Source organism: Gavia stellata, chromosome 25 (assembly GCF_030936135.1).
Source record: "Gavia stellata isolate bGavSte3 chromosome 25, bGavSte3.hap2, whole genome shotgun sequence".
Lineage (NCBI taxonomy): Eukaryota > Metazoa > Chordata > Aves > Gaviiformes > Gaviidae > Gavia > Gavia stellata.
The window spans coordinates 871,757-899,576 of NC_082618.1; the positions used below are offsets into that span (position 1 = coordinate 871,757).

Consider the following 27,820-nt stretch of genomic DNA (forward strand, 5'->3'; position numbering starts at 1 on the left):
AACTATACATTGTCATAGTCACTAATGCCACCAGTGCTGCTCAGCAAAGTAGAAACAGAAGGGAGAAATCCAGACGCTGTGATATGACCAGCAAAACCTCTATGAAATTAAACAGAGGCGAGATTCCATCCAACGAATAAGAAACACAAGAAAATGACCATGGGTTTGTGTAATTATCATCTCAAGATGCAGAAATCCTTTGATACTTGTCTGGAGTGCATGTGAAAATGGTATCTCCTCAAACAAGCAAAGGTCATGGAGTTTCATCCAGTGATTTATGTAGCTATATTCAACCCATAGCTAGCTGAAAGACTAAATAAATAATTCCAGCCTCAAGGGCTGGAGCCCAAAATTTGTGACACTGTTCAAATTAAGAGAAAGACTGGTGATTCCTTATTAAGATAAACTGAAGAGAATGCAGGAGAGGCACGCAACAACCTAGCTCCTCTTCTACCATTATGCTCACAACAGTAGGCAACAAGAACACTCACCAGTTCTTTGCATCTTTTATGCTTTTTCCTCACTTCATGCTCAAGGTTTTCACATTTTTTGCGCTTTTTCTTGAGTTCAAATTCCTGCATGAAACAAGCATAAGTAGATCAGCAAGTCCACATTCTTACAATGCATAAGAAATTCAAGCCCAGCTTCTCAGACCCAATGCTGTATTAGCTATTTTTATTTTCTTAAGAAAATCTTTGTGTGACGAACATAAACGATATAGAAACCAAGGAAGATTGTTTTTTTAAAAGGTAGTAAAACCAAAAAACTTTTCAAGCAAAACAGCTATTCCTCTCTTCCCCAAGACTTTCATCTTCTGGAAACAGTTCTCTTGTTTCCCATTTGCACAGATTGTTCCTATTTGTATAGAATACTAAGGAGGACAGGATGCGGGGGACAAAAAGACAGAGCTGTGCAAAATATTCAGCTTGAAACACTAGCTGTGCTATTTTAGCTCCTATTCTAATCCAAATGACATCTAACAGAGAGCAGACATCCTGTAGTTATGTACCTTTATCTGCAGTTATTTGCTACCGCTTTTGCTTCCTCAGAGAGGTAAGAACTGCTAAACCTCACTGTGAACTGTCCTAGTTCGCTGGAATAATTCACAAGGGACATATTCCTCATGCACATCTGTCCCAGGTCAGTCATATCTCTTCCCAGTTCAAATAAGACTAAACCAAACACAGCACAGAATCCTGTGGCATGCTTCCCTCTCATTTTAGTGTGACATATTCCCCCACCAGCCCAATACCTACAGCTGCCACCCAGCAACACTCTCCATGCAGACGGCCTGTGTTTTCCCACTGATTCCACAAGCTTCCCACTTTTGCAGAGCAGCTGCACCTAAAAAGACTGCAGTCCCCAAAATCTCTGCCTGGATTGCACGGGTGAAAACCCCAAGAAAAAGCATAGCACACCTTCACTCAAAACCAGGTTCACAACTCACCAGCTGCTGTATCTGTTGGCTGCTCTCTTGGTCTGTTATTGCATTTTTGGGAGGGAAATTTTCATGTCCTTCAGAAGCAGGTCCCAGCGGCTGCACACCTGGTTCCACCTGGAAAGCAAGCGAGATGCCAGGGAGCTCAGGAACAGCCAGGACCACAGAGCACACCGAGGGACAAGAGGCTCTCCTGGCAGCACCGCCTGGGAAAGCAACGCTCCACATGAAAAACCCTGATCCCTGAACTGCACCACTGGACGTGGAGAAAGGCGAACACCATGTCAGGGACCTCTCAGCCACCAGAGACCTGTGCCAGGAGCCTTCTGGAGCCCAGCGCCCATCAATCCAGCTTGACTAAACCACCCACATGCAACAACGGGCTCCAGAAAGCTGAGATCCAAGTTCCCATTTGTGCCTCATCTAAGGTTTCCATGAGAGGCATCAGCAACACCTTTCATGGAAGATGGTCAGAAGGGAGAACACAACCCTCATAAACAGCAGAAAGTAGAAATCAGTGACGATGTCAGAATCTAAAGACAGGGAAGAGCAGACAAAAAAAACCAAGAACTGGAGCATCCCACCTCAGCTGGTAGCTGAGAAGGACCGAAATGGCAGCAGACGTGCTATGGCTTATGTGCCACCACCAAACCAGATGAAAGGAGACACTTTTCAGGACAGGTTTGTACACAAGTTTGTAACAAAATGCCTTTTAATTTGGGCTACAGACAAACACATCTTTAATCCTCTGAATTTTCACTCTCAACTGATACATGACTTGACAATGTCTACCTAGAGTAATCCCTGACAGCAGGGCAAGTCCTGAGATAAACAGAAGAGGGCTTTGATAACGTTTTAAACATTGAATTTAAAGTTATTTTTGATAAATAGATTTTAGGGCTGGGAAATCTTTAAGATCCCCAAAGCCAACTTGCACAGTGAACAAACAGCAGGATTTTGTGACTCCATTTCAGCCTTTAACCTTCGGCTGACCTCTCGTCAGAAGTGGAATTTCTTATTTCACTTTGAACACCTACAGTGCTGAGGGACTGACGTTACTAAGTCTGAGCTCCCTTTACAGTGAGTCATTAGGACAGTGTCTAAGCACTATACCTAAAATGTGATTTCTTTTACCTATTTTAGGCTTGAAAGCCACCGGTTTTAACTATGTCTATATTCGTGGCTCCACTGCTGAAAGCCAGAAAACTCTAAGAGGCTACACTCAAGCCCAGGCTAGCAAGGTTTTCACATTTTCTGCTACAAGGAAAATTCTGAAACCACCTCCCACGTGAACCTTATGCCCTACCACCCACGGAATAAGGTTCACTTGGGAGTCTGGCAGTCTGAGCATCAACCAGCAGCTGAAAATCTTGAGATCCTCCACCCAAGCCACAGTACCTTACAAGCCCCATCCCTTGGGAGCTTTTAGACATGCTGCGAAAGCAGTAATTAACTCTGGAATATCCATGCATATATGTTTCTGAGACTTTTTTTTTTTTTAATCCACCCGGCACATACTAAGTTTCAAATCTGTATTTCACACCTCCCCTCCAAGATTATGCTTCCTCACAAGCTGAAAATGTTGCATTTTAATCAACTTTAATGAAATCAGGTCCCAAGCAATGCTGGTGGATGCCAGCTAAGGTTAGTCACTGCACAGTACCATGCACTATGCTTCACAAGTCATGCTCTCTTGCAAATAGATATGCAAGAAAAATTTGCTTGTTTGTGATCATTTCCCAGCAAAAAGCTAAACAAAATGATGACATTTCTAATTACAGACAACTTACAAAAATTACAAATTTGCCCACATGGGCCTAATTTCCCCCCAAGAACAAAGACATGCCTGCAGCCACATGCTCATATACTGTTATTTTTCTACAGAACCCAGACTCATCACGTATTAAACAACTGATAGATGAGACTGGCACACATCACGAGGACAGCTGTGACCTGGAGCTGTGCCACCTCATTCACAGCAGGGCCTGGAAGATGGCTCAATGAATGAGCCAGATGCAAGGAATCTGTTCAACCATACAGTTAAAAATCACTGTAAACCAGCTGCTTTCCAGCCCCAGCGCTATCCGCAGTGTGCACCGACGTTGGCAGGGACCCTGCCGAGAGAGCAGGATGGGGCTGTACGACTGATCAGCACGCCCAGGCTGCATCAGCTAAAGGCGAAGAGACAGCAAGCACAGAAGTACCTGCGTTTTGGCAAATGACCAGCAAGTTTAAAGCACGCAGCAGAGTAAATTAAAAATGTTGTAGACTTTCTAGAAAGCTCTGCCCTTGGCACCCAGAAAGCGTCATTGCAATCCTGCCCCAAAAGAATCGCTACAGCATTTTCCGCCTAACCATGACCCACTCTCTCAGCTGTGCCAGGGCAGCTCTGTGCAGGGTCAGGCAGAGCTGGACCAGAAAACTGATGCCGGTTTCAGGACAAGGGGGGAGGCAGGCTGGGTTTGCTAGGTTGTCTTTCACTCAGATCTGTCACATCCTGCTGCTCAATATGAGTTGCACCGACACAACTGAAGGGGCAGCAGGAACAAGCAGTGGGGAACAGGAGGCTGTTTAAGCCAGCACCACCACTGAAAGAAATCCCTGCTAAACGGTGATTCGTCATTACAGAGATAAGCATCACCCCAAAACCCTAAATAAAGAAGTAGAGAAATCAAAAGAAGAACAGAGAAATGGGGTTTTCCAAGGACACTTAGAGGAGAAGCTTGCTCTTTATACTCTGAGGAAGTTCTTTGAAAGCTGGGGAATACTGCACTGACGCACTGTGCTGGGGAGCAGGATAGAAGAGCAAAGTAATTTCCTTTAATTGCGATAACTGCGGTTGCTGCCCTGAGAGCTGACTTCATCCTCAGCATGGCACCACTGCGCCCGCATGAATACAGCCCGGTGAGCCCGGGGTAGTCTGCGCTACAGGTTTCAGCTGAGACTGGCAACAGCCTCCTTGCTCCCCCTTCACTACTGCTGCTGGGCTTAGTCTTATTGCTATTTATCAGCCAGAAAATGAGGACAGACTCTCCTGAATCAGAGAACTAAAGAGCGTCCATGAGAAAGACCATAATACATGTTCTTGTCTGACAGAATCTGCAGGGTCAGTTGAAAATCAAGGTATGGAAGAGCCATTCAAGGAAGACAAAAGCAGAGCAGAGGGGAAAAAAAAAGAAGTCTGTGCATCCCTTTGTCATCATGGAGGAATTTGGGGGGGTGAAGGGTCACCAGGGCAGAAATCTCAAACTATGAAGAAGAGAGCTGAGGATCTCTCTCAAACTGAACTGTCTATAAGAACAACTGTGGAAGTCAACAAAATAAACAGTAACAAATCACCAAGATTAGACAATATTCACCCAAGAGTTCAAAAACCCCCTTTGGCATGAACTGAATCTCTCACTTCAGCAGTAACTGCATCAAGATGTGCAGTGTGTCACTTCTCCGACAGCGGCTTAATATGAAATAACTGGAAGGTGGCAAATGTCTTGTTTTAAGAGTATTCCAGTGGAGATCTGGGGAAACAAAGACCAGTACATTTGACACCTGTTCTGGGCAAACTGATAGAAATTGCAGCAAAGATTAGGCAGATACTTAAAAAAAACCCCAAACAAACGTATATTGGGAAAAAAAACCCCACATTCACAAATCTATAAAGAGTTTTTCTAAGGTGTTAGCAAGCAAACGGGTGGGTGAGATCCAGTAGGTACAATCTGCGTGGGTAGTCCAAACACATTCAGCTACGGTGCATTGAAAGGCTTCCGCAGACACAGAGCCACCACGGGATGAGGGTAAAGGCTTTCTCTGGGTAAATATCTGGTAAAAATGAGAGGACTAAAAGAGAGGCAGCAGGAACCGTGGTCTCCAAGTACTGATGCAGCAAAAAGACAAATGGTGAAGAGGGCCTCGTGACACTGAGAGATTACAGAGGGCCGTCAGACAAATGATGTTTTAATAGAACCCAATGCTTAGACAAAAAGGCAAAGAGATCTATTGGGAAAGGGAGAGAAAACTTCATTATGCCACCACATAAATCAATGACACAGCGTCTGGAATACTGCGTGCAGCACTGCTTCCCCCAACACAAAAATGCGAGACAAAATGTACAAAGGAAGGATACAAAGATGATTAACACTGAATAATGGAAGAGGCTAGAAACAAAAAAAATGGCTGAAGGAGAGAGGCCTATAAACTCACAAGTGACTTGGAAAAGACGAACAAGGAATGAATATTCAATACATCTTCTGTAACAGCTGGGGAGCAATAAATGGGAGCAGCTGGTGGGAGTTTGGAGGGAAGGTGGGTAGCCCGTCCTTGCACAGCCTACAGCCGTGAAATTCTGCCAGGGGACACTGTGGGAACTGGAGACTTCGGAAAGAAACCGGGTGAACCCACACAAGACAAACCCCCCCAGGAGCCAGCGGGCCCCGCGGTGCCGCCCCGGGCTCCGGACACCCACAAACCGCCGGAGCTGGGGGGCACCGGGGCGCATCTGGCACCCGAGGCCCGGCCTCACGCACCCACCCGCCGGCCAGCCCGGCCTGCGGGCAGCCCTGCAGGCCCCTCCCGGCCCCTCGCCCCCGGCCCGGCGGCCCTCGCCGCAGGCACCCACCAGGACTGACCCAGAGCTCGGCCCCCACGGCGGGCTGAGCCCCTCGGCCGGCCCCGGCCCTCTTACCGCGGCTTGGACCTCCTTTGCGGAGGATTTCAGCCCCGAGCGCTGAGGAAAAGCCCCGCTGCCCCAACCCGCTGCCAGCGGAGGCCCCAGCGGGCCTGTCCCGGCGGCCCGGGAGCGGCTCGGCCCCTCCAGCGGGAAAGGCGCTCCCCGGCGGTGCCTCGGGCCCGGCCCCCGGCGGAGGCGGCGCCGCAGCCGCCCCCGGCCCGGCCCGGCCCGGCGAGGGGCGCCGCGGGAGGGCACGGCCTTACCTGCCGGCTGCGCGGCCCGCCAGCGGGGAGGCGGCGCCCTGAGGCGGCCCGGATTTGCCGGGCTGTACCACTGCGGCCGCGGAGGGGCGGCCGGGGCCGGGCTGGGCCGAGACCCGGGCCCGGACGGCGGCCAGGCCGCGGCCCTGCTCCTCAGCGCGGGCTGGGCGTGAGGCCCGGCCCGCCTCGGGGGCTCGCCCCGGCTGGAGCCACTGCGCCGGCGGAGGTGGGGGACGGCGCAGGGGCCGTGCGGGGGACGGGGCGCTGCGGGGGACGAGCCAGCCCCTGGCAGGGGATGGGGAAGGCCCTCACGGAGCAGAGGCCTCCCCGCCACCGCCTCCATGGCCGTGGGTGCCCATCGCTCACCCACTGGGAGCCAACGTCTGAACCTCTGCAAACACCAAAAAAGTGTGTTTTCAGCAAACGAGGCTAAAAAGAGGGGTCGCCTGGTATCCTGGGCTGGAAAACGCAGTGCGGGAGACCCGTGCCGGGGAGGATGAGCGGGACCGAGCCCCCGGCGTGGCTCAGCGTCCCCTCACCCGGTGAGACCTGGCGCTTAAATCACTCGTTTTCGAAACCAGCACAGCACCTGTTCGCAGCGGATGCGAACCACAGCGCTCATGTACTCTTAAGAACTTTCCTAAGAACAGTAATTAATTGAGTAATTAAACAGCAAAACTTCTAGATCGCTGACCCACTTGTCTCACCTCCCTGTGTGCTTCCCCTCCAAGCGCCGGGTCTCCCAAGCAGGCCTCCTTTGGTAGAGGTGAACCTTTGATGCAGGTATTTAGCGTTGGTACGGGTGGTCCCAAGCGTGCGGCAGCACTTGGCAAAGCGCCGCCTGAACTGATTTTAGAGGAACGTAGACACTCCTTGAAATTCTTCAGCGCGATCTGTCGCTGCAGCCGTAACACCTCTCTCTGGGATTCCCGCAACAGGCGATCAAACTCAATGACGTTCAAGCAGCGAGGGTCATCCTGCGGGAAACGCAAACGGCATCGTGTCGCTGACAAGCTCTAAAAAGGTGGAACAGGTCAGGATGGTGATTTAACATGCAAACTCCAAAAGCCTTACTGAGGAGACACTGGCAAAAACCAGGCAATGTGCCATACAAAGATTTCTGTTTCCTGGGTCTCCAAAGCCTCAAAAGCAGTCACTTTGCATCTCTTACGCAATTACGTTATTCCTCCCACAGAGAAAAACTAGCCTGTAATGCTTCTGCCGCTCTCCCAGCGCAAAGCAAAAGGGCTTTTCTAAGTGTGTGCTTTCTCAGTGCTTGCCAGCAGAGAGCGTGTCAGGATAATTTATTTCCCAGCCAAGTGAGAGCCTGAGCTGGTTTACTTCCTTGATGTGGGCGCTGGCATTCTCTGCAGCCCTAGCAGTGGTTAGGGCTTTAAATGCTGGAAAGAATGAAGAACGTCTGGGATCTGTTCAGTTCTCGCTCAGGATAATGTTTGGTTTTCAAACATTCTTGATTTCTAACCTTTTCAGAGACAGTACGTGTGGATGGGCCCCTATCATTAGCACAAGGGGTCACTCCCATCCGCTCCGGACCCAAAACCAGCAGCTTTTGAAGGAAACCAGTGCAATCTTACTCTCAGAAACACGGTGAGAATATGTCACCAGCTTGTTTAATTCTTCAAAGGTTTTCAGATTTCAGGAAGCTGAAGAAACACGTACCTGCATGTCTGTACATACGTACAAAAGCTGGTTATGAAAACCTGTCTTTACAAATATGCTGCTGGAGGAGACGTTGCTCATTCCCCTGGAAAGCTCCTAAGCCAGTGAATTCAACACGTAATTGGTATCCAGGACAAATTTAATCTGTTTCCCCCTTCACTTCTTATTCACCCTAAAAATAGCGTGTGCTTTTTAAATACAATTTGTGTAGAAAACCATGGTTACTCTCACACTACAAGGGGGAAACTGAGGCAGCATTAATGGGAACTGATTACAGATTCAAGAATTGAGCAGCTGGGCCTCCTCTGTGCCAGACCCACGTTCAGGCTATCAGGGTAGTAGTTCTTTAAACAAAATTGGCTGTGGCTCTGTATAAAATCTCCCTTCCCCCACCAAAAAAAGGCAGCTATTCCCAACAGACAGCCTTCGAAGCCTGGGGGAACAAGGGAGTAGAAAAAAAGCTCAGTCCTCCACTCACAGTTTCTATTATACACATCCCCTGCAGCTGCCTTGCTGTTCCCCGCAATCCCCAGCTTCCAAGAATCCATGCTGCAAGAAATTGCAGCCTGGTTTTAGCTGGAGCTGGGGTTTGGTTGGAAGCCCGTCACTGGAGCATGATCTCAGGAAATCATTTTATCCTACCCTAAGAGCCCTGACTTTGCAAAACAAGGCCAATGCTTTTGCAGCCCGGCATGCAGGGTGTCTGTCCTGCCACTGGAAAGGTACTGAGTAGATCCATTTCATAGCTACCGAAAAATTTGTGCTGATTTAAATACCCTAGATTAAAATTGATTTGGTTACAAACTCTGAGCGTGCACATAATATCTCTCTGCATATAAACCCCTTCATTGGCATAATGCGTTTTGCATGCTGCAGACAGATTACGTGAATTTTGAATTTTAACTAGCTGAAAATTAAAATTTAATGAGCGGCTTGCTTGGAAAAGAAATGGGAAAACCAAGATCAGACAGAATGATCTCCTCTCTTGCTCTCTTCTCTGTGGATTCCCTGTTCGTGTATCGATACCCCCCGTTACTGGTTCCTCGGCAGTTACACAAACAGACGGCCTCACCGCCTGAGCCAGCGTGGTCACCCACGCCCTAGCAAGGCAGCGGCTGAATTCATCAGCCCTGAGGATTGCACCCGTGTGTATTTCCTTGGCCAGTAATGAATCTTGCTCACCCGCCTTTGTCACATTTCTCTACAATTTGTCACTCTCCTGTCCCTGGCAGATTCAGGTTGCCCAGCATGCTCTGCTAGGAAAATCAGCCTGCTCTGGAAAGGGTCTGTTCCCACTTCTGGGGGGGGCTGCGGTGAGAAATCAAGGGGACAGGAAGGGAATTTCTTCTTGGTGACACCGTAGAGCACAGTCAGACCTGGATAACTTTCTCGTGTGGTTTAATGCCAGAAGGGATCAGTGAGGCAACCTGTACAAACAGCAAACCCCCGATCATTCTTGTCCTGATGAGATCTACATCAGGGAGAGACTGAGAATCTACCCTCAAACCCATAGTTAAAATGAACATATGGGGAGGTCAGGGACAGAAATAAAGGTGCTTTCAGCGAGGAAGTATTTGTCACCTAAATATCATGTAAGTAGGGTAGGTAGAAATGTAAGTATTCACTCAGCTCAGCTGGGTGCAGGAACGTAGGGTTGCACTTGACCACATCTGCATTAGCAAAACGGGGGGAATCCAGTGCGAGCCCTAGCATTGCTGAGCTTCTCATGAGACTTTAACTGACCGAAACTGAAAACGTCCAGCTTGTGAACAAAAGATGTATCTGATATGCCCAGAACAGGTTGCTTTAGTCACCTTGAGTGGGAATCATGTCACCTAGCTTCAGATGTCGGCAGAGGCTCCTTTCAGAGTCACCGCAGAGAAGCAGTGCTTTGAGGGAGCGACATATCCAACCAGTTTTAGACATCTGTCTTGGGATAAGCTGAATTATCCCTTTTATCCCATCATTTATATCAGCAAGTTCTGTGCTGGTGCTGAGGGGAATGCAGGTCACCAGCCCAGGTGCAGGCATCAGCATTGTAGATGGTTTCATGAACACCCACCCCTGTCTAATGATTTGTACCCTTAGTCACAGTCGTACAAGGATGCACCTAGTTATCACCAGTCTCGTGGTGGCTGTGAGCGCTCAGAAAGCTGCAGCTCAAGACATGGGATTTAGACTGGTTCTTAGGAACATGCTTAGCTTGTTTACTTTTTAAAGAAACGCTTTAAAAGGAGGTACTGCTTCTACATCTTGCTTGAAGCTCAGCACTGTGAAAAGTCATCCTGTATTTGTGGCTTCTTGGGGTTTTCCAGGGGGAGAGTTTTAGTCACTGCTGAAAATGGCAGCTCAGACCCATGAATTCACAGAGGGACAAGCGGGGTGTCCCCCTACACACTATTCTGGAGGAGTCTGGACACCATCTCTGCCACACACTCACCCAATGTCCCCCATTCAAATCACACATCAAATGCCCTCTGTTTTCGGTCTGCACTTGGGACTAATTGCCCTCACACCCCTTCCTGGAGCCTGGTTCCCATCACTGTTGGTGCACTGCTCGTCCCCAGCCACTGAGTGATGTCCCAGAAAGTGTCTCACCTTCCCTGCAATGAGTTTAGCCTGCAGCTCCCGGCACTCCTGCTGCAGAGCTTCGATCTGCTTGTCTTTCGCCAGGAGAGCACTGGCTTGCTCCGACAGGTCCTTGGCACGCTGGCGGGCAAATGCTTTTTTACACAGCTCCAGGCTGGAGCCCTTCAGAGGCACCGGAGCAGTTACCTACACCGGAGAGAGCAGTAAGTGAGAAAGCCACATGCGTTGGTGTTTGTTAACCATCACCCCAACAGCCATCAGATAGGGAACGCTGTCCAGAGATGCAGCCTAGCCCCAAAGGACAGACAAGCGGACAGAGGAGCATGAGAGATGATGTACGAAAAAGTGGGAGGAAAGATGAAGGCCTGGATGGAGAAGTGGATCAGAGAAGAGGGGATGCAGGCAGGGGAACAGTGGGTGGGGAGAGGAGAGAAAAACATAACAAGGGCAGGAGAAGGCAGCAGAGAAGAGGAGGGGAGGATGGCAGGAAAGATGAGCACGGGAGCAAGAATGGAGGTGGCCAAACCAGGAAGAGAAATGGAGCTTCTGTGGGTTTCTAGGCAGCGGGAAAGAGGGCTTGAGCACGGATGGGTGGAAGATACAGGGAAAGGGGGAGGCAAGAGAGAGCCCAGCAAGGGCCAGCGTGGCCAGGGGAGGACTGGGAGGGAAGAGCGAGGGTGGGGATGGCAGTGTGCTACAGGGGAAGCAGGGCAGACAGGGAGAGGCAGCCGGCTGGGCACAGGCTCTGGGCAGAGGCATCGGGCAGGAGCTGAGGCTTCCTGGCTGCAGTCTCCCTGCGATTCCTGTGCTCAACATGCACCCCCATCCCTGGGGCCGGCTATCCCACTGGCTACCAGCACTGTGGAGCTGGACGAAGGGGCGGCTCACACCCCCCTGCTCATCCCAACCCTCTGGGCAGTGAGGCCACATCCAGTCCCTGGGTTTATCAAACCCTGCCTCTCCCTGTCCAGCGGTTTTTGTCTGCACAAAGCCTGATAATTTGGCGAGGGGGGACTGTCTCCCCTGCCTGACCGGGAACATGGCATCCTCTGTGCAAACTTTTCCTCCCTGGGTCTTCCCGAGCTTCTCGCCCATGTGCAGAAGCTGCATGATGGGCCCTGGCTCCACAGGACCTGCGTACCAGGCACTGAAGGCAACCGCTGCCAGCTTAACCCCAGCTCCTCAGGGTCCCTGCTCTGGGCATGCAGCTGCCTGGTCGTGCCTCCAGCCCACCCTCCACAAGCCTCCGCTGTCCAAGCACTTTCTGCTCTTGGGAGACCTGGGCCAGCCCAGGAGCCCAGCAGCTTGGTTCTCCCAGGGCTCGCGCAGGTCTTAAACTGTCACCACCCCAAAGTTTCACTTGGGAAAAAAGCCCAGTATTTGTATAGTTGCTGGAGGGTCTGTATAGCTGTTGGATGTATGTCAAATGATTTCTCTTAACATAATATCTTATAAGTCCATTTGGCAGCAACTGTCACCCTGCAAGTACCAAAACCCCGTGACAGATGGGCGGCACAGTGCCTGGGGACAGAGAGGACAGGCAGTGCCAGGAAAACCCCCTACCTTCTCTTCAGCAAATCTTTCACTTCCTCCTTTCTATCCTAAAGGCCTTGAATTCCCCATCACAATCCCTGGTTTCCTTCCAATGGAAGAAAAGTTTTCCCTTACTCCACTGCAATCAGGAAGCTCATGCAAGTGCTTGTCCCCAAGATCCCACATCCTACGGCCATCTCCCACCACTCCTGCACCGTGCCAGATACTACAGGGTTTGCAGCAAGCTGCTGTTGGGTTGGAGAAAGCAAAACCGATGCGGCTTGCACAGCAACGCAAGCGAGGTGTGGATGGGGCAGAGCGGAGTCTCTCACCCCTTCCTGTTTTGCTTTACCACACTCCTTCTCTTATTCAAATACTTCCTGTTTCTTTTCGGTGAAGTCAGATGAATTATTTTCACGACTTGCCCAGGGAAAGCTGAGCTAGTTACCTTAAATTAACACCTTGAGGTAGGTCAGCACATTTACAGCAAGACACCAAACAGGAGGAAATTGCTCAACGCCAGCTCCCCACACACCAGGAGAAGCAGCTGGCGATGGCTGGGTTTCGTGATTCTTGCCGTGCTGCTGATGTGCAAAGCACGTTTGCTGTAGGTTTAAGAAAAGGGAAAGAAAAGGCCTTTCTAGCTCAATAGAAGTAGCAAAGGAGAAGTCCCAGCGATGGGGTGCTCTCCTAGCTCAGCTTCCCGTCCCAGCCGTGCCCAGCAGCGGCAAGCCCCCGCACTCACGACTTTGAGGTTTGCCTCCTGGAGTTTCCGGGCTCTCTCCTCCAGGCGCTTGGCGATCACCGCCAGCTCCGCATTCTTCCTCTTCAGGTGCTTCACCTTCTCCTCCGTTTGGGGGAAGCAGCTCCTGCGCTAGGTAACAGAAGGAGAGGTTCGAGGTGAAGCCCCCCGCTCAGAGGGAAGCTGCGCACCGAGGGGGTTAGGGGACGCAAGGTCCCCATCCCTGCCTGACCCACTCTGTGCCCACAGGGCTTTTCCCAGCCAGGGCTTGGCCTGTTCTCCTATGGCTGTCCCAACCGTTAAACACCGACCTCTGCTCTTGTCGCCTCTCCAGCCACTGAAACCTGTGTTTTTCCCAGTTTTTTGTTAGTGACCACTTGGCCCCCATGAGATGCCCCTCACCCCACTCCAGGCCATCCTGCAAGGTCCCTCTCCATCCGCAACGCGCTCGTTGCAGGCTCTGCCTTTGCCGGCTGGGACTCGGCAAGTCTCCAGCATCAGTCTGGCCTGGCCACCCACCCTTTGGGCTTTCTCTTCCAAAGTCTTCCCAGTTTATTTCCCTGGGGTTACAGGACTCAACACATTGCTGCGGATTTGTGCTGCACTGCCACTGCAAGCTTCGCGGTTGTCCTTTTTCTCACGACACCGAAGCATGAGTTGGGGGAACAGGGAGAATGCAGCAAAGGACCTTCTGATGTTTGCAAAGCAAATTTCCTTTTTCTGCCTATTGATTCTGTCCGCTCTTAATCCCCTTTTATTTGTTATCTGCCTGTTTCCATAAGCTGCCCCTTGCCGATGGCTCATTCTCTCAAGGTCGTACCCAGATGTGTTGTGCTGTCTTTTCCCATCAGCAAAAATGTCAGGTCAGCTGATCCTTTCCATTATTTTCCTCCCTGCCCCTGTGAGATGCCACCATGGGTGCTTGCTGCTTTCACTGCTTTTCTTCAGCTGGAAGATCGAGGCTGATTTTTGAGAGCAAGATTTGATGAGAGCTTACACGATAGTGCTTTGCTAAAATCCAGATGACTGATAAGGGTTAACCCCCCAGCATGCAGGTCATACTGGATTTATGCTTTTAGTGTAAGAAAATTATCTAAAATATGTGTTTTGAATTTGGTGATATAAATCTGAAATGCTGAGCAATCAAACTTTCAGGAGCCCGGGGTGGCCACGTCCCCACGCCGCGGGGCAGCCTGGGGCAGCCTGGCTTGGCTTTGGGTGCTGGGGGTGCAGCTGGGGAGGAACCGGGTGCCGAGCTCCCGTGGGAGCAGGGGGCAGTGCTGCACTGTCACCCAAAGCCGAGGCCTAGTGAATCAGTGTTTCTGCTTTTCCAATTAAAGAGGAAACAAGGGCGAGTTCCCCCTCCCCTGCCGTCAGCTCGCTGCTGCCTTGCTCGCTGCCTGCTCTCGCGGGCAGCTGCGTTAAAGCCTCTTGTGGTTTCCAGCAGTCAAGTAGCACCAGACAAAGATGGCAGAGAGGGCAGCAGGGGGTCCCGGATCCGCTCTGCGTGGCGAGGAAGGGGTCCTGCTCGAGTCAACGATGGCTGCATTGCGAAGGCACCCAGGGGACCCAAAGCACCCAGACCCCTTTCCCCGCTGGCCCTGCCCAGCCGATCCCGTGTGCCGGCATCTCTTGGAGTTGGCAGCAGACGGCAGCTCGCCCCGGCCGGGACTCCCTCCCCACAAAGCATCCCATGCCAGCAGCCAGCCCAGCACCCGGCCAGGGCGTGGGACGGGGCTGCATCCTCTGCTCACCAGCAAGCTGTTCTCCTCGGCCAGGCTGGAGCAGCGGTGCCGCAGGTCCTCCAGCGCGCTCAGGAGCTTCGTGTTCTGGCTCACGAGGAAGCCGTAGTCAGCCCCGCACTGCAAAACAGTGCGAGAGAGGCAAGGCAGGGCTTCACCTGCGCGGGCCGAGGGGCAGGGGGACCGCAGACGCATGCCCACCCTGGCCCCGCAGCGTGCCCAGCCTGGCTGTGCAGGGAGGCTGGCAGGATCAGGGTGCGGGCCACGAAGGGGCAGGGTGGAATGCAGAGGCTCATTTTAGGAGGAGGCGAGGTGCTGCACGTCCTTTGGGAGATGAGTGGCCTTCAGGGCCAGGCTACATCACCGGTGGGTGACAGCTACTGTCTCCATAGCTTTAAGGATGCTTTCAACTTGCCCAGACCCTCGTGTCGTCCTCAGCCACTTGCATTTTGCCATGGTACCATCTGAACCAGCTCAAGAGCCAGCCAGAGCCAGCCGGGCAGAGCACAAGCCATAACACCCTGGACACGTGCGCTGCTCCCCACGGCTCAGGGACCCGGTGGCCTCCAGCACCGCACGGCTTTTGGAAACAGCGAGAGCTCCTCGCCCATCTCCCTGTGCCAGCTCTCCCGGTTTGGCCCAGGAGCCTGCCCCGGGGCCAGGCCCCGGGCTCTGCCCTCTCTGTGTCAGCCTCAGCTCCGGAAGAAGGGGACATACCGGATTTCTTTGCAAAACACTACCTTAATTTTGTCACATCAAAAGCAGCAGCAGCTCTGCCGGGAGCTGTATATATAGCTTTGTGGTTACTGCTTCCTGCTCAGAGCAGCTCGCCGCAGGCTCGCTGCCGAAGCAGGCTCCCAGAAAGTATTTTTGTGTGTTAGCAAAACTCGTAGCCAAGCTATTGCTTCACAGCTGCCATATGGCAGCAGCAAGCCGCTCACCTCGGGAAGGCCTGGCCAGATGTTTTTCCAGCAGCCAGGCAGGTCTTGCAGGACCCGCTCCGGTGCCTGGCAAGTCTTTGCTGGTGCTGCTGAACGGCTGCGACCTTCCCAGTGCACAGCTCTGCTTCTGCAGTTTGCAAGCCAAGGCTGAGTGAAACATCCCTCGGCTACCAAAGAAATGCTGCCCAAGTTTTTTTGGTAGCAAGTCAGACAAGCAGCTCACAGCACTCCGGTGCTGGTAAGCTCTAGGAAGTCTGAGACTGGCTAAAACTCACTACACTTTTGACAGATACTATATTTTGGCTTTTCAATCACAGCCATTGGAGAAAAAGGGCAGGAGACCAGTGCCACAAAGTCCACCCCATCGAGCGCCCTGGCGTGGCTGCTGTGCCCATGCCGTGGCTCTCCCAACCTCTCGTGCCTGTATGGAAATGCCTTGGCAGAGTGGGGAGGGAAAACACAAATGAAAGAGATTGACAACAAAATAAAACCACCCTCAAAAGATAACACCCAGCCCTCCCTACTGGCCTCACGCAGTGTCCCCAGGTCCCACCAGCCCTCTGAGCCACCAGAAGGGGATGGTAGGTGCCACGAGTTGACAGGCCTTGGGCAGAGCGGTTTGCAGGTGTCCACCCTGCAGAAATCCCAGGGTTTGAGAAAGCCAGAGTGAAATGCCACATGGGAAGGGATTGTACCGCTTTCCACTTGTGGAAAAGCAAAAATGTATTTATTTTCCTCGATTCTTTTATTTTTCCTCCCCTGGGAAACGAAGGCGCAGTTACTACCGCAGTCCCCGAGGACATCGCACCACAGCAGCCCCCAGGCACCTGGGTGCCCTCTCCCGCTCTCCAATGACTCGGGGCTGCTCCCAAGGGTGGTCAAAGCAGGCCCAGGAACCAAGGAACTCCCCAAACTCAGCGGCCTGGGGGAGCCAAGCAGCTCCCCTGAGAGCCAAGCACCCTGCCCGGTGCAGTGCTCTGGGCCGAGACCCAGTACCAGATCCTGTGGCATCGGTCTTATCCCTGCTGCTTTACAGGGACAGCGAGGTGTCCCCGAGAATATTTCCCTATCGCTGGCTCCAGGAACACCAAAGCACTTCCTTGGGCTGGGCACCCATGCAGGGGATACTGCGGGTACTGATGGGGAAAAAGAGCAGGGTGGGTGCTCGGGTGGGGGGGTCCTACCAACATCTCCCATGCCGTGCACGGCAGCGCCTTGGGCTGGTTCACTGCCGCCATCCCCAGAGCCAAGCAGACAGCCCCTGGGATGAAGTCAAAATGCATTATTTCCATCTTCTTGCTGCTGCCAAGAGGCCTCAAGCTTCTTGTCTGTGCTTGCTTGCACTGGGATAGGCCAAGCGAACTCAGCCAGCAACCTCTGCGCTTGGGATAGGAGCCGGAGAGCTTTTGCAGAGGAGCTGATGTGCTCCTGCCTCTCCCCGTCAGGCAGCCAGGACTTTCGACATCATCAGCACCGGGTTTCTGCAGGGGACAATTAGCACTTCCAGCATGGCAGGGGGATCTTTTGGGGACTTACATCCAAATTTCTGTATTTGAAACACCTTTTCTGTAGTTACAAAACAACATCTTCATTGGGGCAGGATGCAAAGACTCACACCCACTCACCCTTACCCTACCAGGCTGTCCCCAGTTCAGCCCATCGTTCTTGCCACAACTCCAGAGCCCATGACATGGCAAAGGCTGGGATGTCCTAGGCCACGTAGAGACCTTTCCAGTTCCCTGGGTGTTGCAGGACCACTGGGCGAGGTGCCATGGAGCAGGAGAGCGTGGCTGTGTGCTCCAGGCTGGGGCCAGGCACACAGCCAAGCCTCCCCTCTTCCAGCACGTCCCACTGCGGCCGCAGCTCCTTGGGGCTTTGCCCAGAGAGGCACAAGGGGCATCTGCAGTGAGGAGACGTGGAGGCAGGAGATCCTTGCCATGCCAGGACGTCTGTCCCATGCAGGGACCTCACTGCCCAGGAAAGCTTTGCCAGACCTTCCCCCGGCGCTGAGCCGGCGCCGGCTGCATCGGCTGAACCCTCCTCCAAGACCGCGTAGAGCCTGGAACTGAAGGACTGTCTAGACGTCATCCCATGCTCATTAAACATTCATTTCCTATAATGAAATAGCTTTTAATTTATTAACCGCTCCGCTGTTCCTCAAGGTTCCTGCGCTGCACGGTGCAGCCTTGCTGCAGGCCACACTCGTGGCCCCATGGACGGTGCTTTTCAAAGGGAGCTGAGGAACTCGTTAGGGAGAAGAGGCACAGAGGCTGCCCCCAAAAGTGACTCTTCTTGATAAAGACAAGCAGAAGTGCCGGCAGGAGCCGAAATCCAAAAGCATCCCGCAGTCAGGGAGGTTTTCAGTGAGCTGGAGTCGTCAGGAACTGGGGCAGAGCTGACACCGCGGGGCGGTGGGGAGGGTCTCCGAGAAGTCACGTTCCCCAGATCAACAGCATCCTTGGCCACTAAAAAATTAACCCAAGTGACATGTTCTTCAGCCATGGGGGAAATTTTCTAAAACCAGAGCAAGGCAGGAGAAGAGCAGCAGGGATGCTGGGGGAGGAGAGCATTTGAGCTTTGAAGCCTCCTGTTACAGGGAAATCATCATCATCTGTCGCCTCTTTTGGCAGGTAGAACCCAAAATACAGCTTCTTCAGGATGCATTGAGAACGAGCAAAGAAAAGCCTCAGCAGGGCAGCTGCAAGAAAGCTGCTGCTGTTTCACCTGAAAACTTCAAAACACAACAGAGAGATGCAGCAGCTTTTGCAGGAAGAGGTGCCCAGCGGAGCTGCTAAATGGGTCACGCAGTCAAAATCCCCCTGGAGCACCCAGCATCCAGCACAGTCTTTAAAGTCCTGCGGAAAACTTGCAGGAAGCCATTTGGGGGACAGTAAATCAAACCACAGCGAGGACGACAGACGCTGCCTGCAGCGGCTGCTCTGCAATGCGGCTCGGGCTGCCGGTGTCTCGCAGCACGGCCTGGCACGGACGGGCCAGGAGGGCTTCCCCCGCGCCAGCCCCGGGGAACCTGCCAAAGACTAAGCCCAGCCTTGTTTTAAAATCCCTGCCGAGAGCCAGACGGGGCGGAGGAATTTCCCAGGTGGCCCCACATGCAGGAGGCCTCATGACTGATTTTAAAACATATATAATTTCAAGATATATAAAACATACACAATTTCAAGATGTCCCTGCAGCGACTTCCCCATCTCCAGCAGATATGGGTCCGGTTGCGGGTTTGCTTCACAAAAGCCGTCTCCGAAAGCCAACCCCGCTGTTGCAGACACGTTGCAGACCTATTTCCTAGGTGAAATGCCACCAGCTCTCCTGCTATCTTGGATGTATTAAACCCCTCACTTCTCCTTCATTTGAAATCATTGTCACCAAGCCTCCACCATGTCAAAGCCCTTTAGCTGTTCGTTCCAGCTGACTTTGGTAATTAGTTTGCTTAACTTCTCCCTCCTCGCCACTTGGAAATGAAACCTGTCATTGCCAATCCATTTTCTCCTCTTCCATCCAGTTTCCAGGGAATCAGCTCCCTCGCAGAACAAAGTTATTTTCCATAGGCTGCTCTTCTGCAGTGCACTCGCTGCATGTCAAAAGCAAGACAAAAATAGCATCACCTCCTGTTCGGTCAGTGAGCGAGAGCAAAACCCATCCGCTGCTGCTGGCGGCACAGCGAGCACGCCTCGCACCGCGGCGAGCATCATCCCAGCGGGGGTAAAAGGGATATTTTTGTTAAAGGTATGAGAGAAGTAAGAGACATGCCTGGGATGCAGTCGTGGTTATTCTGCCACTCCTTTGATAGGCAGTCTGTGTCCCACAGCACTTGTTCTGCTTCCTTCATTTTGCGCCGGGTTCCTGGTTTCAGACACAAACATCTCTCTTCTTCCTTTGACTTCATGGCACTTCCCCACCAGCTCCTCGCCCTGCACATTGCCAACTCCTGTTTCCATGAGTCAGCATTTTCTCCCACCGCCCATCCCTCTTCCAGCCTTCTACTTGCCCTTATTTATGTGATTTCCTCATTTATCTGATTGTTATCACCCCATGTAACAAATTCACGGAAGAAAAAATCCATCCGAGGCTATTAACTTCAAAGATACTGCCTCCAGCATGGGAAGCGCTGGAGCCGCAAATTGCAAGATATTAAGAGAATATTCAAGGGAACATTCACTATATATTTGTGCTTTCTTACGCTTCCCCAGGCATCGTCTCCTGCACACCCTCTGACCACAGCCAGCTCTTCATATACTCCTCGCAGTGTGTTTAAAATGAGATATGCAGCTAAAATTGGAGTCTTACAAATTCTGGTCCTCTCTGTCTTTAAAGCCTCTTATGAAAGCACCATCATCGGTCCCAGGAAAAGAAACCCAGCTATTCCAGGAGGAGAAAAATCAGCTCAATAGCCCTGACCGCCCTGGCTCACTGTCCTTTGATGAGCTCAGCTTCTCCAGTCTCCCCAACCAGGAAGAAATTAATGTTCCTGCAAAACTGAGACAAGGAGGAATGCAAGTGGAAAATAAACTCTCAGGGCAGAGGCAGAGCGTCAGCGCTCCAAAATCCAAGGCTGCAGGCGGGTCCAGCGTGCAATGTGGCACGATTTCTCACCTTTAACAGCAAATCCAAAACACAAGAGGTTTTGCAAGCAGACGAGAGAAAATGACACCAAAATACCGCACAGCTGCTGGAAAGGCAGCTCTGAACCGCTCCTGACGTACTGCGCATGCATTTCTTCATCTTTCACAATCAGACATAAAACTTTCACAATCAGACATAAAACAGGGCAGTCAGTTGAGAGGGACAAAGGATTGGGAGAAACCCTTTCCTTTCCCCAAAGGCCAGCCTGTCCCCACGCCACGGAGCCCAGCACAGACACCCACAGCAAGCAGTCCTTCCAGGGATGGACCCAGTGGGGACTCTCACAGGGAAAAGGTCCTGCTCAGGGTACAGGTGCTCATCTGGCCGAACAACTGCCAGAATCACCAGTCCTCAATTTGCTCCTCGCCCTGCTCTCCAGCGTGGTACGGAGGCCTGTAACCCATACTCCTTCCAGCTGGCCGTTACCTGCCTAAAGCAGAAGCATGACAAGGCGTGTGTGACCCCGGACGGGCTTTCCCCAGCTGTGACCCAACCTCTCCCCATGTTAACCACAAATCATTTTGCAAACCCAGGGTGTATGCAGCCAGAAACTGCAGCTGATGATTGCTGGGATATGATCCATCTTGGTTACCAGATAACCTGCAGCACAGGGTTGTGCAAAGCAAGCTCCTCAAGTAAGACAACATCATCACCTTCCTGCCCTTGGGTCACTCTGTGACCCCTGGGCCCCCCTGTGTCCCTTGTAGGGTCTTTTCCCACCTACACACCTTGTGAAAAAGATGTCTGCTTTTCATAGGACGAGAAACACGTACAAAGCCTGTTCTACCAACTACCATTTTAACACTGATGTACAAGCTTCTCCCTTGTCCCTTATCAGCTTTCAGAAAGATTTGGCCTTGCCCCACTCTGGTAAAGCAGGAATGTGCTCCATCCCCACCACAATCAGGGGACACTAACGGCATCTCTGTTTCATTGCACAGCTTGGAAATGTGTGAAAGCCGGGCTATGCGCCATAAAACCTAGTTTGGTCATAAAATTCAGGTGCCTGATCAGGAGCCAGGACAGCTTTTTCCCCCGTTGCAGATTTTTCTGGGAGCTGCTGAGCAAGTCATTAAACCTGCAGAGAAGTAGGCTCGAGCAACAGTATTTCCACTAGAAAAAAAGCAAAACGTAGAAGTGGGAAGTAAATGTGTTAACATCTTCAGCGCAAACACAGAAAGACTTCACAACCTCTGCTTCTTGCATACTCATGCGTGTTGCCAATCATTTGAGCTAAACCATGGGTATTGGCTTCCTATAGAAATTTTGGGGGCTTTTTGTTGTTTAGCTCTGAGCAAAGGTCAGCCTGGAGCTCCCAGCACTGCAGGCTCAGGCCCAGACAACTCCAAGGCCTTTGTGGAGCATCTGGACTCTTTTTGGATGCCACGCGTCAGATAATTCTATTTTGTAAGCATGCAAAAACTAAAAACCCTGGGGAAGAATGATAAAATTTAGCTCTTTCCAGGTTTGGTATTTTAATGGCTGGAGCAGGGACGATTGTTCTCTGATATCTCATCTTTCTTGTAACAGAAACTCTAATCCAAAGAAACACTCCCTAGAAAGGCGTGAGACTTCGGTACTGATGAACGCACTTGGGAACAAAGCGCCTGTCCACAGTGCGTGGCCCCAGGCTGTGTCAGGGCTTCACCCTGGGAAGCCACTGAGCTGCAGGTCAGTAAATGCCCTACCCATACAGAAGTGCCACTGCCCTCTAACAGATCATAGCTTGAAAAGTTAACACCAGGTGTTCTTCCCACCTCCGAGCCTCAGCAACAGTATTTGTGGTCCCACAAGTTTGCTTTTATTGAGTGGAGAGACTGGATAACCTACCACGTTCAGCTCTGAAGAGGCAGATGCGCTCTTCCACCTTGGAAGATACATCAAGGAGCTAAAGCGGCAGATTTTGTATGCACAGCTCAGTTTTTGCCCAGATATCTGCTCCACAGTTCTCCCCCATCCTGTTCCTGTTTTCCAAATTGCTTGCAGTTTCCCAGGGGCCAAGAGCACCTTTTGTGCTTGGGTCACATTGGCTTAAAACCTTTTCTAGTTGCCCAGACTCTGGCATGTCAAGAGGATGAGAGAAAATGGCCTCAAGTTGCGCCAGGAGAGGTTTAGGCTGGATATTAGGAAAAATGTCTTTACTGAGGGGGTGGTGAAGCATCAGAACAGGCTGCCCAGGGAGGTGGTGGAGTCACCATCCCTGGAGGGGTTCAAGGAACGTGTGGATGTGGCACTGCGGGACATGGTTTAGTGGGCATGGTGGTGTTGGGTTGATGGTTGGACTTGACGATCTTACAGGTCTTTTCCAACCTTAATGATTCTGTGATTCTATGTCGGGAACAGCATTCCTTGCTCGTCTCAGTAAATCAAGAACTCATTTGGGGCAATTATAGGAGTTGGTCCTGGGCTGAGAAGCCCCAAGTCTCCAATGGCTTTAACAAGTAGCTAAGAGATGGAGGGAAAAAAATCATCCCCTTGCACCACTCATAAGAGCCAGAGGTGCTGTTTAGTGGTCAATATTGGTATGTGAGCAGCAGAAGACCTATGAACTGATGCTCAAAAGGGTATTTTCTGAGAACTGCTAAGCAGGTGGCTGGGATGCAGAAAGTCTGCACTCACAGCAGGAGGGCAACAAGGCTGCCGGCATGTCACATGCGATTTCTTTTCATGTTATTCCAGCAGGAAGGAAGACTACAGCCGTAGGACACCCAAAACAAACAAGGAAGCAAAGACATTGGTGAGTCCCCTTACCGAAAATGTACAGAGGGTGAAATGAGAAAGATGCTGAGGTGAAAGATCAGGGTGCAGAAATGACCAACACCAACACGGTGTGACAGCCCTGTCCCAAAACCAGTCGGTCATCACCAGTCCAGAGGAGCCAAGGACACGGTGAGGAGGCAATGGCTGGTGTCCCTCGTCCTCCATGTCCCACACAAGTGATGTGGCCAAGCCATTTGGACATGCCTTTGTACAGACAGTATGAACTTCCTTAGAAAGACAGTTAAAATGAAAATTACCTTCCCCTTCATGCAGTCTTGCTTTGCCTTTTCCTCCATTCATTCCTACAAATAAAGTCTCACTGGCTCTTCATGGCGGGCAGCAGAGGTTGGCCGTACATTCATAGTGCTTGCAGAAAACAGCACTAAGTCATTTGCATGAGGCTGAGCATTGCCAAGGCAAGAAAAATTAATTTACTCAGGTTTTGAAGAAGATGGAGTTCTAATTGGGATTGCAGGAAATGGTGTCTGTAACAGCAAGAACTGGCTTCATTGCCCTTCATTGCCATCTTTTATTCTGCTGACCTACTCTTTCTAGTCAAGGGTACAGCTCTGCGCACCCTCAGACATTAAATTAATAGTTTTCCACCTTTGCCAATGGAAAATTTGAAGCTCTTGAAATGCCACGAATTCCTGCAAAAGGCACTAAGCTGCTTGTTAAACGCAGCTTGGCCCGAACACTTGATGTGGAGGATCTCTACCAGCATTTTATAATTCTTACTGTATCTGTGCCTTGTGTTATTAAGGTCCACTGGGAGCAACAGATTCTTTTGTGGGTATTTAAATTCCTACTGATTGGGGGGCTCCTTGGTTTAAGCATTTTCAGTTGGGTTTTACAGATTTATTGAATATTCTCAGCTCCATATGACCTCAAGGGAAGCTAAGGCTTGGCTTTTAAGAAATTCAGATCCAAAGCAACCTCTTGAGATTGAGAAGAAGTCACGATAGCCAACTCTGAGCACCCTAGACCTGCTTCTTGCTTGTGCAGTTCATGGGATGCCAGAACAGGGATGTGGTCAGCCACTGAGCTCATCCCTTCTGTAAGTGCAGGTGGAGAGGCTGGGGGTACGAGTAATCCTGGAAGGGAAGGATGCAGGGAATACGCAGAAAGTAAATGACCTTGCTCCTCTCCCCTCTTCCAGTTAAGGGCACCAGCAGAGAGCCTTCACTTCAGCAGCCCGCTCCCAAACCATCCTGAGTTTCCAGGGCCAAAACAGATCCCACTGGAACAGCATCCCATAAGAGATGCAGACAACTGAGCTCTTGTGGGAAGTGCTCTAAAATCTGTCTGACAGCATTATGGGAACTTTCCAACTTCCAGCCAGATTGTATCTGTGCCACTTTAACCCCATTCTTCCTACACAGACAACATTTTTCTCCTTCTCTGATATTCATTATTCTGATTGGGATCCTACACCTGCAGTGCCTGGAGATTCTCAGCAGGAAAGTAATTTCTTACCTCCTGTGTCCACACAACTTCTGGAAAGCAAGACCAGAGCAATTTCAAAGGCCCAGGACCAAGAATACGTTCGTGAGAGCAAGCCCCCCCAAGCAGCACTGGTAACACGGTGGGACACACGTCTGTGCCATTACTCTACAGAGGAGCTAGGAAACCCTGCAGCGCATTGCAGGACGCAAAGACACGCAACAAATGGATGGGAAGACACGGGCATGAATTACAACAAGTGAAATTCCCACCAGCCCTGTGGAGAACGTTCTTCTCTATGTGAGTGCTGCAGCTTCGGGACAGGGTTTGAGATGCCCCAGCCCTTGGAGATACTCAACACTCGCCTAGACAGGTGCTGAGCAACCTCTTCCAGCTCTGGAGCCAGCCCTGCTCGGGGCAGGGGCTGGACAGGAGGCTCCAGGCGTGTCCCCCAACCCACCTCCCTAACTCCAGAGACCCCTTGCCAGCTCCCAAATGGGAGAAGGGCAAAGCTCTTCACCCTCGGCACTCAGGAGGGACCTGAGCAAGAAAGCTGAGATTAACTTGACCTATGGATAGTCTCAACATCTGCCCATAGACTGTCCCTGAGGGAATAGCAGAGCAATAGTGGCGGAGGCTGGGACACACGGCAAGAGCTTCATTATAAAATCAACATCTTTAATCAACTCTGTCAGTGATGAGCCCTCAGGAGGCTCTTCCCCACGCTAGGATATTACTCCCTGGAGGCACCTGTCCTGTTTGCATAATACAGCTCTGACATCCCAAGGACAAATGTCCTAAAGGAAGCCCAGCTCTGGCAGCAGGACACACAGCATCCGTAGCACTTGTCCCAGCCTGGCCAGGAAAAGCCATGCTTTTGGAGGGGAGCTATGTAAGCATCCCCTCGTCCCCAGCTGTAACACCCTTGCTCCCTAGGAAGTGGGTTTGAGGATGTGGCTTCCACAGCCCAGCAGCAACAGCACTTGCTCTGCCGAGGACAGCAGTGCTGAGCTCCCTCCTGGGTCTGAACTGGAAGCCTTTCGCATCACTAAAGCGAAGTGACTTCAGAGGGAAATGCTGGATTTTTTTTTTCCCAGGAAAAGACAAGTTAACCTTTCGGGAGCTCAACATCTATGTTAAGGATGGTACCGCCATGGCACCACCACAATAACATCACGGTACTACTGTGGCACTACCACAATACAACAGAGTACCACCAGGTACCACAGCACCATCGGTACCATCAAGTACCACCATGGTACTGCCCTGGTACACTGGTACGATGATGATACTACCATGGTGCTGCCACAACCCCACAGGAGTGGGAAGGGAAATATTAGTCACCCACCAAGCCAGGAGCCTCTGGGATCATGGGGGAACACTCCAAGCAGCCCAAGGACCAAGGGAAACTGGATGGCAGGTGCTCAGCAGCCACCGCCACAGAAACCAAGCGGGGTCATCACCCCTTCCACCACCACCTATGTGCACAGCTGGTGCATGGGGGACCCACTGCAGGGATCAGCTAGAGCTGGGTGCACGGCCCCCACCCCAAAGGATGCTGTTTGGCTGCTGGAGCACCCACAAACACCCCTTTGAACCAGCCCCCTGCCCCCCCACCACTCCCAGCCTTCCCACCCAGGCTCCCCCACCAAGACACAGTGCCTGCCCGCCAGCTCTCCCAATGGGAGAGAAGGCAGTAAGGTTGGCACAACCGGGATGGATAGAAAAGAGGGATGGGAACAGAAATCCTTCCCATTCTTCTGCCCCATTTTTTGGCTAGGGTGCTTCTGGAACGGCCAGGGGCTGTGGTCAGAGGCAGACCAAGGACTGCATGGTTCAACGTGGCCTTTCCCTAAGCATCACGATAAACAGTCTTTCAAAAAAGACCCATAAGAAACTGTGCTTGAGTGAAACCATTTTCTCTCTTGGTGGGTTTCCAGCAGCACCGTTTCTCCCGTGGGCCGGTCCAGCCTGCTCTCCAGCCGGGCTCAGCAGCACGGCACAGGCTTGGCTCAAAAACCTCCTGCTAAACCCCCATCAGCTCTGCTCAGCTCTTCTTCCCCGTGCTCAAGAACAGACCAAAAGCTCCCCTATTTTAAAAGCACAACAGAGCTATCCTGGACCCCAGGGGATCCCAGGAAGATGGCTGATTTTACCATGGGAAGGGAGGGCAAGGTGTCCTAAGCAGGATGAGCTGATGAACTTTTGTGGCCTGGATTGAGGAGGTGAGACTCTGAGGAAGCATTTTGGGCTGTTTTTAGAAAGATGCTGCAAGGGGCTGGGCATTGCATTGCCTCGGCGTGTCCTGGTGCTGACTGCAGGGACAGGTTCCCCCTGCAGTGCAGGTGCCCCAAGCCCTCCTGGGCTACCCTGAGCAGAGAGGGGATGCTCTGGAAGGGGGTGGCAGTGAATCATGTCCCTGTCACTACCTGCAGAGCCATTGGTGCTGCCGGAGCGAGTAGACGCCGCAGGGACGGCTCAGCCTTTGCTGGTGCAGGGTCTGTGTCTGCACCAGGTGGGCTCTGCCCAGCGCTGGCCCCGTAAGGGCTCCGGTGAGACCCCGCACCAGCTCCAGCACCAGCCAGGGGAGAGGCGGCTGGAATCCCTGCGGAAGGGCAGCGAAGGCAGCAGCTCCTTCTCTTGCATGCCGGTGCGTGGCGGCGGCTCTGGCAGCTCCCAGCCCCACGGGGAAGGTTTTGTGGGTGGCTCAGCCACAGCCAAGCGCAGCTATTTCCCATGCCCGTCTCATACCAGGGTAGCATCCCCCCGATGCCCCGACACCTCTCCCCCCAAATCGCGCACCGCCACACCCCACCTGCCAGCCAACGCACCCCGGCAGCCGCCTTACCTGGGGGGGTCTGTCTGTCCGGTCGTGTCCGAGCCCGTCCATCACTCGCAGCGGCCTAACGAGCTCCGGTGCGGAGCGAACCCGCTGGGGGTCCGGAGCGGGGCCGCGGAGGGTCCCCGGGGCCTCTGCCTGGGACTGGGGTGCTCCGGTCCCCTCCGGCCCTGGGGACAGCTGGCGGCTCACCCCGTCGCTGTCACCCCGCACGCCTTTACGCGTGGCCAGGTCTGGGCAGGCGGAGGCCGCGGGGACGGCATCGCCCGCTGCCGGGGCACCGCTCTGCCCCGCTGCCGGCTGCGGCGGCTCCGCGCCGGGCACCCCCCGCTCCGGCTCCTGCATGGCTGGAGCAGGGCGCTGGGCTCACCCGCTGGCGGCGAGGGCTCCCCGCGGCTCCGGGAGCCGGCACGGAAAACCCGAACGCATCAGAGCCGCGGCGGCGGGAGCAGCCCGGGCCGCACTCCCTCCCGGCGGGGACGGAGGCGGCGGCAGCGGCAGCAGCAGCATCCCTGCGCCGGGGGAGGCTCCATCCCCGCCTGGATCCGCCGG

General features: G+C 52.4%; 1 protein-coding gene across 1 annotated transcript in view; it reads right to left on the minus strand.

Annotated features, from left to right (window-relative positions):
* The window catches only part of TSPOAP1 (TSPO associated protein 1), a 70,772-nt gene extending 43,438 nt beyond the window's left edge, over window positions 1–27,334 (minus strand). Inside the window, exons 1-7 of the mRNA XM_059829472.1 lie at window positions 27,278–27,334; window positions 14,660–14,767; window positions 12,909–13,037; window positions 10,640–10,816; window positions 7,069–7,338; window positions 1,448–1,555; window positions 492–575 (exon numbers count right to left, since the gene is read on the minus strand). Of these exons, the coding sequence (XP_059685455.1) occupies window positions 492–575; window positions 1,448–1,555; window positions 7,069–7,338; window positions 10,640–10,816; window positions 12,909–13,037; window positions 14,660–14,767; window positions 27,278–27,319 (918 nt within the window). The 5' untranslated portion in view covers window positions 27,320–27,334. The remainder of the gene's footprint in view (window positions 1–491; window positions 576–1,447; window positions 1,556–7,068; window positions 7,339–10,639; window positions 10,817–12,908; window positions 13,038–14,659; window positions 14,768–27,277) is intronic.
* Window positions 27,335–27,820: the final 486 nt, after the last annotated feature.